The 12,460-nt window shown below is 33.7% G+C and overlaps 1 protein-coding gene across 3 annotated transcripts in view; it reads right to left on the bottom strand.

The window, feature by feature from the left end:
* The window catches only part of LOC106066567 (opioid growth factor receptor-like protein 1), a 95,459-nt gene that overhangs the window by 23,263 nt on the left and 59,736 nt on the right, over window positions 1–12,460 (bottom strand). Inside the window, exons 1-6 of one of the 3 annotated variants that reach the window (XM_056044255.1) lie at window positions 10,125–10,418; window positions 8,054–8,171; window positions 3,313–3,420; window positions 2,799–3,142; window positions 2,065–2,158; window positions 1,557–1,622 (exon numbers count right to left, since the gene is read on the bottom strand). In XM_056044255.1, the coding sequence (XP_055900230.1) occupies window positions 1,557–1,622; window positions 2,065–2,158; window positions 2,799–3,142; window positions 3,313–3,420; window positions 8,054–8,171; window positions 10,125–10,223 (829 nt within the window). In that variant the 5' untranslated portion in view covers window positions 10,224–10,418. Of the gene's footprint in view, window positions 1–1,556; window positions 1,623–2,064; window positions 2,159–2,798; window positions 3,143–3,312; window positions 3,421–8,053; window positions 8,172–8,275; window positions 8,387–10,124; window positions 10,419–12,460 lie in introns of those variants that run through there. The other 2 variants (XM_056044258.1, XM_056044256.1) reach the window with 2 other exon arrangements.

Genomic DNA, 12,460 nt, shown 5'->3' on the forward strand with positions numbered 1-12,460 from the left:
TCCGGAACTTTCTTTATCGATTACAAAACTTCTATTTTATTTTTTAGCAAGAAAATTAAATGTCTAAAAAGTAATTTTCAGTAATCAATTCTAGTAAATTACTTTTTTTTAAAACCCTGAACAACCTATTGTCGATATTTTTTAAATTTGTTTAAAGATGAAAATACGGAACAATTTGATATTGATAACCAAATTATAGTGACGCATTGTCAAATAATATAAGTGTAATATTAGTAAATTATGCGATTTCAAACAATCATTAGGCATAATTCATGTTTTATAAAACAATATCAGGAACATTTTTATACTTAATGAAATATAAGTCAGTATAGAGATTTTGATTTAGCATTAATATGCTATTTACATAAAAAACGGAACAACATATTATTGATAATGTGTTTTTGCAACGTTTAAGCATGGAAATTGAATGTAATATAAATTAGAAGAGCAAACAAAAATTTGTTTGGCTTGATTAGTTTTGCACACAAAAATCCGGAACAATCAATTTTTAGATACTTAAAACTATTGAGATGTTACGGGAGGAACATTAAAGTGTAAATCAGATTTTCAGTAGCTTTTAGAGTTCTAGTTTTTTTTAATCTAATCGTGACGGACAGACCGACCAACAGACAAAACGCACAAAAATAATATTCTTTTATTCGGATGGGGGCACTAAACAAAAAATAAATAAAATCAGATTTTTTGTTTAAAGTTTAAGGAATTGGTTTAGTGCCTGGTCATGTAGTGACGTTACGCTACTGCACGAAAATCGCTGAATAAAAAGTCCATTAAAAAAATGTGTGTGATATTTACATACAAAATGCATTATTAGCCTTTATAAACAAACAGAAATGTTTTCTTTTAATTTTAGCAGCTAGTTGACCAGAAAAAACATCTTTAACTATTATTTATAATTGTTGTAAACATTTCCTGTACGTTTTTAAAATATATTTGACTTAGTGATACTGAAAACACACAAAAATTGTCCATCTTTGTTAGCATATTGTAACATTGCCTCCCTTACATTTACGTAATTGTTTTAGAAGTGGTGTATTTTTATGAAAAAATCGCTTGCATAATTAATTTTATAAATTAAACGGTTTGCTTTTAGAAAACCAAAAGTAGCCGTTGCACACTTAACTTTTGAAGCCGCATTTAATGATGAAATAATATTTTTCATATCTCTTCTAGTTTTTGAGATCTGAGTGTGACAGACGGACAGACGGACAGACAGACAGACGGACAGACGTACAGACGGACATTTTGCACAAACCTAATAGCGGCTTTTTCCCCTTACGGGGGCCGCTAAAAAGATCCGGCCTTTCTCATGCTATCCCGCTAAGAACAGACTAAATGGAAGGATTTGATTACGTGAATGTCACAGTATTCATATATGAAAAATCAAGGGACTGTTGATGATAATGATGATGATATTTTAAATGAATCCCGAACATAATTTTTAATCCTTCAAAGCACAAAATGTAATAATAATAATGTAAAATTTAATTATGATTATCTCACATCATATGAGTAATTTTTAATTCAATGTAATTCACCTTTTATATGAGAACAATCTTCATTATTTTGCCCATTGGTTCTTCCAGTTTGTTGACAACGAAATTCTGAAATATAATTCCTAAAAAACTTTTGGTGTTTTAAAAGGATTATACTTTCTAAATTATGAATTAAATGTGTTTTTAAGTATTAAATAATTTCTGTTTTTAAACGTGAGAAAAAATAAATAATAGTGTATTAAAATCAATAAATATATTAATTTTACTTTATTTTTAATTTTTTTTTTTATCTAAATATGTTCAATTCACATTTAAGTGCTTCGAGGTACTTATCCCAAATTATTGTTACGAAAGGATTTTTAAATGTAAAGAATCGAACAAAAAAATCTAAAATGTCTACTTTATTACTCACCTATTTCCTCATTCTTCTTTAGTTTGTTTAAATGACAAAAAAAAATAAAGAGATAAGATTACAATATCTTGTAGTTATACAAATATTTGTAGAAGATTATAATTTCAAAACTGCATCTAATTTACAAAAATTGCTTACCAAGATATTCGTGATTTTTAAGGATGTTTTCATACTTGTTACTTAGCTCGTCTTGTTTTTCAAACAAATGTTGTATCTGATTACTGACATTCATCTGCAAATATTTCTTCGAGATCATTTTTTGTTTTGTAACTTACTCGATCTTATTTTATTGTCGACATTATGCTATATACTGGCTGCTAGATAATTAAATGTATTTTTTAAATTCAAAGAGGTCTTTTAGAAAAGAAAAGTTTGTTTGTTTTTTCTGAATAAACACATTACACTAAATTAACGTGGCGGCTATGTAGTGCAAGCATCAAATAATGATAACGATTTATTGGTTGAAAAAAAATTAAAGATTTTTTTTAGTGTAAAGCTGTATTTTAATTAGTCCAATTCGCTGAAATCTGTTATCGTTCGTGCATTTGTAGTCAGGTTTAATGGTTTTTTTAAATACTTTTCTATAACGCGTCTTTGTTGTTGTTTTTTTGTTGTTGGGTTGTTTTTTTTAGGCAAATAGTTCTAAGTTGTTAGTACAAGGGAATTCTATTTTCAATCATTGTTAAAGTGAGTCTATTATTATAATGTGCCTAAATATGCAAATAATTATCAACACATTTGAATTTCTTTTAATTCTTTCTTTTTCTTTTAAATATTTTGAGATAAGCTGCAATCAATGTGCAATGGAAGAGCATTGGAATTCATTCAATCACGTGATGTGTTTCTAGACAACAAATTACACTTTTGTTTACCTCCTGTTCTTTGTCTATTTCTTGTTTTTTCTTTAATTCTTTAGAAACATTATGACATTGATCTTGTAGATTGGATATAAATCTACTTGCAGCCTCAAGTTCTGTCATGAATTCTTTTTGAAATTCTAAAAAATGTTTATTTAACTTTTCTTGTGTTCCATTGGATTTTGATTTATTTTCTTTCGCACAACTATTTAAATGCGTGTCTAAAGTATCCTCAAGTCTTGTATACATTTTTTGTAGATCTTTAAGTTTTTGATGTAGTTTCCTTATTTTTTTACTTTGCAAAGTGAAATTAGTATTCATTTCATTGACTTTCTCTGTCATTCTCAGAAATTCTGATTCTAAAAAAAAGTTTTAAAAAAATAATTAACAGTTTTAAAATATTCTACATTATTTTTTCCACAAAGCAATGGCTTTAAAATAATATACTTATTAAACTAATAACAAATTTTTTTAACATACGATTGAATAAAGACTAAATATAATTGTATCTATATGTAATTTTTTAAACCTTTAGAAACCAGTGTTGAGATTTTTTCAGCTGTTTTCAAAGATTTAGCATCTCTATCAACTTGTTCTGAGCTTGAAGACTGCCCATGCAATTCATTAAATTCATTACCTTAAAATAAACAAAACAATTATTTTGTAAAACAAGTTGTTATTATGGCCAGTCTTATGCAAAGGCAAACTAGGCAGCCATCTAGGGCCTCCAATTGGAGGGGGCCTCGCGCAGGACTCAAAACAATTTTTACAAAGCTTTTATCAACTCACTTTGTCTGTCTGGTAAAAAGTGTATTTCTCCCACACCTTATTTCGGATCAACCTGAAATTTTGCAGAAGTATTTCTTTTACCTGACAACACAAGAATCGATAAAAAAAAACACCTAAAAACAATTAATTAATTAACTAATGGCAATTATTTTTTATGTTTCTTATCTTGAACAAGGGAAAGAAATCGTACTAGACAGATGTGATGGTATAAGTTGAATTAGTCCTCTTGAATAGGCGATAGTCCTGAGTGAACCCGTTTTTTTTATGCGAACACGATAACATTGACCCAAATGCCCCCTTCTCCCCTCCCCCTCCTTTTTCCAACTGGTCCAGACAAGTGATAGCGCATTGAGAAAGCTAAAAGCATGATATTGGGCTAAACAAAAACAATTTCTAATTACATGACTATTCCAAATAAATTGTTACAATTGCATTTAATACAGTCCCTAAGCCTTTTTAGCGGCCCCGGAAAGAAGAAAAGACGTTATTAGCTTTGTGTGGAATGTCTGTCTGTCCGTCCCGTTTAGATCTCATAGACTAGAAAAGAAAGTGAAAATTCGACATCATAATAATTTAGACCATTCAAAGTTCTGATGCAACGGCTACTTTTTTCTTTTCTGAAATCGAACAATCTAATTTTTTAAATCACTTATGCAAGTAGTTTTTGTTATATAAATACACCACTTTTACAACTATTCACTATTATTAGAAACAAACACGGGAGGCTATTTAGTAGAGGAGACTATTATTATTATAGCTTTTAAATGGCGCTACTTTCATGCTTATAGCTCAGAGCGCTTTTGGTCCAATCTCATTTGTGGACCAGTGGGGAGGAGGGGGTATCTAGGAGTTGGTTTTCCGTGCTGCCTTTAGGCGCTCAGTAAACACCACTCTGCCCGAGATGGGTGTCGAACCTCGAGCCCCCTTCTAGGTAGCCAAGCCAAGCCAAGTTCAAGCGCACCACGCTTCCCACATTTACCATACTGTAATAACTTAAGTGAGGCAACTCAACGAGGACATTGACGTTTATTTACACGGAGACATGACAAACACAAAGGACATCTGTCTTGAGCACAGCATCTCCATATTGGCTCTAGACTTGGGCGGAAATCGTTAGTCCTAATGTCAACATCCAACTTGTTTAGTCACAGATAGTGCGCACCTTCTTTCTGCACTATCTTGGATGGCGGTGCGCATGACAAAGTCATAACATTGCCCCCGTCTTAGCACTTTTCGTCCCGAAAAGAAAACACTGCAGCTGAGGTTTGACAGTTCAGGTGGAGGTCGATCAGAGGGAGCCACAGGCGGCAGGGAGCGTGTTCCCCACGAGGCCATCCGCATTGTTTTCTTCCAGTGCCACTTTCTCTTTCTCCAGTTGACCAGGTTGTTGTTGCGACGATGACGTGGCCGTTTGACACACAAAGAGATATTGTCGAGCACTGTTTTCTTCAGCACAGCCGTTGATTGGACACGCTGTCTCAGCAGACCTTCCCGACAGACGCCTCTCAAGGGAGCTGCAGGTTCACATGCAGCCACGTTGCAAACAAAGTCCAATTCACTGCAGTCATCCTCAGACAACAGTTTCACGTCCAGAATACAGGTCTCTTCAGTTTCAAGTGGAAAATGTCTTCCTCTTGACGGCTCAGATTTAGAGTAGTCCGATTGACATTCGTCTATGCCAATGTCGATGATGATAGTAGAAGTACATATGCCCTTTTGGTGGTTTTCTTGGCATCTAAATTCTATGTGTGATGCGCCGCACGTACAATTCATGGTAAACTTCTGGATGCAGTTGCCGAGCTTCGAATTTCCTTCGTAGGCACCGGAAGATAGGCAGAGGTCTTTAAAGTCCACAGCAACAGGCTCGAACGCAGACCCAACGTTGTCTTGATCTGTCCGGCTCATTGAGGTACTGGTAACATGTACAACAGGAACAAACGCTTCAGGCACATAACAGACTTCAGTTAAGGTACTGGTAACAGGTACAACAGGAACAAACGCTTCAGGCACGTAACAGTCTTCAGTTTCTTCATTTGACTCTTTCCGTTCGACTCGGTACATCTCGTTGAGATTATCACAGCAATCGCCATCACGTTTCTCGTCTTGAAAGTCACAACCACAAGACTTGCCCACAACACAGACACAGACGGCGCTCAAATCCCCAGCGTCTCCGTCACCACTGTTTGTGCAACCACAGTCTTGACCACGCAACTTCTTGACCAACGAGTCTACAGGCAACTGCTCCTTTACCAACGAGTCTACTCCTTCTTTCAGCTGAGACACCATTTTATCTACCTTGTTCCCCATACTGTTCATTTGTTCACACATTGCATCAATACCTTCATTTATCTTGCCAATAAGTTCATAAATTTCCGGTTCAATTTCAAATAGGTAGGTCTCCGGATCTTCGTCTTCATCAATTATGGCTTGCCGGAGACGAGCTGTAAGCACCTCCTTGCTACCACCAAGCTTCAGGCGTCTGTAACGAAGTTCCTGCCTTAGCTCTTTAACTAAAAGCTGGTCTAGTTGTTTCAAAGATGCCATTGTGCTAGAATCCTACCTCCTCTCGTTGAGTCGCCTATAATCCCACTTCTGACACCAATTGTAATAACTTAAGTGAGGCAACTCAACGAGGACATTGACGTTTATTTACACGGAGACATGACAAACACAAAGGACATCTGCCTTGAGCACAGCATCTCCATATTGGCTCTAGACTTGGGCGGAAATCGTTAGTCCTAATGTCAACATCCAACTTGTTTAGTCACAGATAGTGCGCACCTTCTTTCTGCACTATCTTGGATGGCGGTGCGCATGGCAAAGTCATAACAATACTTTAACACATTTATGCAAACGGTTTTAGATTTTTTATCAAAAAATATTTTTTTTACATTTGTATTCTAAATAAGTTCTGTCATACTAACTACTACATTTACACACAGAAATGTTAACTTTTTTTTAAAAGAGAAAAAAATCTATTTAGTATGCATATAAGCTGGACATAATTTAAAACAACAATTAATAAGTAGTTTTTCATATTATAGCGTGAACTGCAGCTTTGCATGGTAGCTATACAACAATTAATTAAAGGGAAAATATTTTTTTTAAGGAAATGTTTTTTTCTTGAGGATTTGAATAAGAAATTGACAATTTACAAAACAATTAGATCAATTAGATATTCATTATAAGACATCAGTTAGGCCAGGTGCACATCTAACTTCACATTCACTTTCACCTATCTTTTGGTCTGCTTCTCTGTCATTTCTCTTTGATAGAATTTTATTCTGATATTCTTTCTAAAAATATTGAAACCTGCCTTTTTACCTGCCGTTCTTTTGGATACATCAGCTGTATGGATAAGGGGGAACTGCTGTGATGTCGATATCGCTCCGACCATAGCTATGCCAAGCATTTATTTCATTTCCATGAGATGATCTCTCCATAGAAGAAGACGATATATTGGTAATTATTTATTTTGTTTTATTTTTAATAGGGGAATTAACTTCTACATTATTTAGATATATTGTTGTCAACAAGGGAATTTAATCTTTCACAGATATCGCTAAATGTGTAGGTTTAAGTTTCCTATTTCTCCTACACACATTCTCCGATCAAGTTGAGACTTTAAACAATTACTTATTGTTCCTAACAAAGCATGAAGCAATATATAAATTAACCAATTAGTCAATTAATTATTGGTAATTAATTTATCTAGTTTGATATAGAATACATGAAATAGCTACTACATTATTGAGATATATAGTTGTATGTGCGGAGTTCTTCCCATTAGATAAGCTTTCTTGTTGTTTTTCAAATATTTTTTTTATATTTTTCTTGTTATTCATTTTGCCTAGGGCTTCCAATTATCGAAGGCCAGCCTTGCTGTTAAGTATATAAATCTATCTGCTACAGTCTCTTTCATCTCCTCCCTCCCTCTCTCTCTCTCTCTCTCTCTCTCTCTCTCTCTCACTCTCACTCTTTTTTTTTTTTTGCTCTCTTTCCCGCCGTTTATTTGTGACAATCCAATTCCCGCTTTCATAAAAAACATTCTTAGATTAGATAGTATAAAATACAACATGAATACATAAAGCGAACTATGATTTGTCCGATTCCTAAACGAGACCACGATATTGTCATGCTCCACCCCAGAATAAATTTTATTTTTGAAACGACCAGGGTGACATCCATCAGGTTTTTAAAATATTTTTTTTATTTAGTTGGAGATACTAGAAATAAATTACTGTTACAGATACACATACTTGCTTCTCTCTCTCTTCCCTCCCCTCAGACAGATAGACTGACAGATAGACAGAGAGATAGACAGACGGACAGACAGAGGGACAGATAGACAGAGAGATAGACAGACGGACAGACAGACAGACAGACAGATAGATAGATAGATAGATAGATAGATAGATAGATAGATAGATAGATAGATAGATAGATAGATAGATAGATAGATAGATAGTCTTGTAACTTACTTGTTACAGATACACAACGTTGTAAAATATCTGAAATTTTATCTGTAATATATTTTTGCATTTCGATAAAAGATGATGTTTCTTTTTCTTCAATCCACAATTCACCTTTTACCTTGACCTACAAAAATTAATGTAAAAAAAAAACAAAACTTTATAGTTTAATGTTAGGCTTAAGAGACTAGTGACACATGTCCTACTTGCAATCTTGGAAAAGTCAAATACCATTGAAGAGTTACATTCTGACTTCGGGATGTTCTACATGCGCATGAACAGACACAGCTTCGGCGGTTTCATGGCACCGTTAAGGAACAGCGAAGGCGGTTAGTTGTGGTAGTTACACTGACCACATGGGACTCTATCGACCGAAAGCAACAGAAACAGACGATCTTCATCTTTCCAGGAGTAGCCAAACTATGGACATGCGCCAAAATATGGCACATAGCATGATTATAAATGGCCCCGAGAAAAAAAAACACTAAAAAATGCATGTCTACTGGTAAATAATTATACTAACAGATTTCTAGAAAAAAAAATGTACAAGATGAATTTAACTCATTGGCTGTTAGATTCCCAAATACCTTTCTTGAAAGGTTTTTAGATCATCTTTTTCTGAAATATTAATGCATTATACACCAAGAAGCTCTTTGTGGAAAAATTTGGAATTCGCAGCAATGTGTGAACAAAAATAGAAAAAGAGAATTAAACAGAAGAGAATTATATGAACTGTGTGATACCGATATCATCATTTATCGTTCCCAGGGGTCCGCGGACCATGTTTGAGAACCACTGTTCAGGAGGACATGTTCTCAAAATATTTTGGAAACCGAAAAATATTGTACAAGATTTTCTAGAAGAGAAAGATGAACTGCCTAAAGAAAGAGCAGTTTGAAAATGAAAAAAAAATTGATTTAGTGTATTTAGATAATATTACTGGCCATCTCAATGACATCAAATTTAAAACTTTAGGGCAATGACTAATGTTTTCATGCTTAGTAAATGATATCAGTGGATTCAAGTTGAAGTTAAAACTATGTACATCTCAGTGAAAAAAACATTTGATTTGAGATTCGAGTTAATTCCCACAATTAAAAGAGCAAAGTAAATGTGTTGAAGATCAAGAAGACTGTGCTATTCAAGTCGAACTGTCTGTGGCGTCCCGTTACGAATTTAATAGAGGCTACTATTACAGATGTGGTAAAAGTAAAGCTAAGTAAAAAGTTTCATTAAAGCTAGTTATCTATATCTTTCCAGTACGTGATTTTTTGTATATACAAAGCTTTTATCAACTCTGTCTGTCTGTCTTTGTGGTAACAAATTTTTACTCGTTATTTCTACGGTATCCATTGTCGGATTAAGTTGAAACTTTGCACAATTATTCATTGGCATCGACAAGGCATAGATCAATTTTAAAAAATAACCAATTAGTAAATTAATTACTGTTAATTAATTATTTTGTTTGATACCAACAAGGGAAATTAATCCTTTAGTATTCACAGACAATGCTGAATTGGTAAGGTTTTATCCCCTAAGATAATTGTTAACGCAATTTCTCCCAAACCCATGCTCGGATCAAGTTGAACTTAATTATTTATTGATCTAACAAGAATATAGCAACACTAAAAAAAAAAATACACCGGACGAAAAGTATATTGGAAAATCCAATTTCTTAGATCAGAGTTAAGGAAAACAGAAATGCAGATAATTTTCACCGTTGCGACTCACCAGCCCAGAATCTGTAAATGAACTGAAAAAAAAAGCGATGAAAATGGACTAAGTGAAATTCTGACAAAACAGTTTCAAACAATAAATATTTTCTATGTATAAACTCCACTTTCTATAGGTCCAGTGATCATATGGCTTCGCCTAATTGTATGCCTCACGCTCAACCAGGTCTCGATCTACATCTGCGGGCCGTCACGCAAGAAGAAGCTGTCAATCATGTGAGGATCAATGAGAATACACAGATTTTACATGCGGTAACTTAAGTAATATTACAAAGATTTTATAAAGGTACATTTCTTACGAATTAGTCAAAAGAATCATCTCACTAGCAATAACTTTTTCAACTTACCAAATCAATGTCCACAAAAACATTTTGTAAACATTCTTTAATCTTCTCTAAAGTCTGTAGTTTCAGCCCAATGTTCACCAGCTCTGAATAAGGTCTCATGTTATAGAGGCCTTTTTATTTATTTTTTTTAAATAGTAAAATTAAGTAGGCTTAGAAATTAAGTTGTCCGGGAAAAAATACGAAAGTACATAGACTGTATCATATAAGATAAGACTAACGTGAGATTTAAATATCTTTCTAAACCTAGTTATAAAGGCTACTAAGATAAAGTATTTTACAAACACAATAAAATAATAGATATTTTCCTTGTACCTAGAAATTAGAACGAAAGTAATATAGGAATTTCCCTATTTTTTTTTTGGTCATATAGGTCGTACTGTTTAACATGTCAAACACACACATAGAAAGATGTCAACACACACTGCTGTTTTTAGGTTGATTTATTGTTTTATTGCTTTACTAGCCACATATTACCGGCGGCCCGCGGGTATTGCGTATCATCGATATAGTCAGTGATATAGTGCTTTAGAAACACTTAAATTAATACTGTTATAAGAATAGCGAGTGCGTGAATGTAAAAATATTATAAATGGAGCTATTAAAATAGCTAATGGAACTAAATCCATTTTTTGACATGTTTACTGAATGTAAACTGAATGTTCCGTGACTGAATCCGTCAGTGACCGTCTTAGCAACAATTTGGTTATTGCAAGTGTTCTGGTTCTCCTCCGTAATCTAGTTTGTTGATTTTTCATGCAAAATATTCCTGAATCATATAGTTACGTTATTAACATTAAAAGGCAAAATCTTTCGTGAATAACAATCTACTGTATGTAATTAGTGAAAGGCCAATAGTACAGTATCTACGTAAGGTTCTATGTTTAGTATAAAAAAATAAAGCCTATGTTGTCAGAGGTGGACGAAACCATTAGCGTGATGTGGTAGGCTGTGGTATAAACCTCTATAGGATCAGGGCCCCGCATATGACACTCGCCCAGGCCAGGGCCCTGTGACTATAAGTAGATCCATTATTCTAGTCCAGACAAATACTGTTTTTTAATGTTTCCAAGTCTAGATCTATATCACCGACTAGAATTTTCTATACCCCTTTCAGACGTTTCTATACATGGGGCAGATGAGAAAAATGTCATATGATTCTATGACCAATGGTTGACAAGGTAGTCATATGGCCAGCACAACAACCAACCGTCTTTACTTTCCGCAATCGGGATTTAGGGTCTAGCTAGGGGATCATATAATTAACCAGGTTCCCCACCTCAACATGCTAATGATTCCATTAAAGAACAACAGCAAATCAAGTCGCATGATAACCAAACTGGAAATAAGTGTTCAACGAAGTTCTCGCTGACACACGAGGGTTTGCAGACCACAGGTTGAGAACCACTGTACTAGTATGTAAATGTGAAGCAGACAAAGACATTTTTAGAGTTTGATTTAGAATAATTTATTGGTCATTCGCTTTGCCATTACAAAGAATCCATGTGAAAAAAAAAGTTAAATGTTCTGATGTTCAGTTTGTTAAACAGAGTATACAGGACCCACTTATTAGCTCTAGTAGTTTTTGTTTTGTTTAAGCCTTTTATCAAACTTGTGAATTTGCATATTCTTTCAATAGAGAATTCTTGACAGGAACTGCCTTCTATATCACTATGACATAGACCATTAGAATAAGGTATCTAAACAATGGGACATAGTTGGGAAAAGTTCTTTTTGTGTTAGTTCAAACTCAAATCATAAATTCTCACACTATTTCATGTCTGGATGACATCTAGAACAGCAAAAGTGCATTTATTTTACGAGTATAAAAGGCATATACTGATAATATACTGTACTATCATTCCAAGAATTTGAGACAATGTAAAAAAAAAAAAAAACTTTAAAAAATTTTTTTTTCCAAATCTTTATTCTATTCAATATCAAACATGGAATATAAATATAAATCACAAAACACTTCTTCAGTTGAAACAATGTAACAACATGTTGATAAAATGAAAAGAATACATCACATTGTGTGTTGAATGAGTTCAAAGGCACACAGAAACAAAAAAGTCAATTAAAAAGATGTGCACTATTTATGTCACATGTCAATGTTTTATAAATTTCAAACTTTCAGTAAGATGCCAGGGAGTGATGGTGTCATGCTACACAACCTTGCTATAGAGCTGAATATTATTTGTATACTATATGGCCATTAATTTTAAGTTGGTAGAGACAATTTGCATAACTAAATTAAAAAAAAAAAGTGCCAGAAAAACTTCACTCATAAAAAAATAGCCACATATATGTTCCTCTGAGATCATGGGTGATTGTTTATA

The sequence above is a fragment of the Biomphalaria glabrata genome, chromosome 10 (assembly GCF_947242115.1).
Source record: "Biomphalaria glabrata chromosome 10, xgBioGlab47.1, whole genome shotgun sequence".
Classification (NCBI taxonomy): domain Eukaryota; kingdom Metazoa; phylum Mollusca; class Gastropoda; family Planorbidae; genus Biomphalaria; species Biomphalaria glabrata.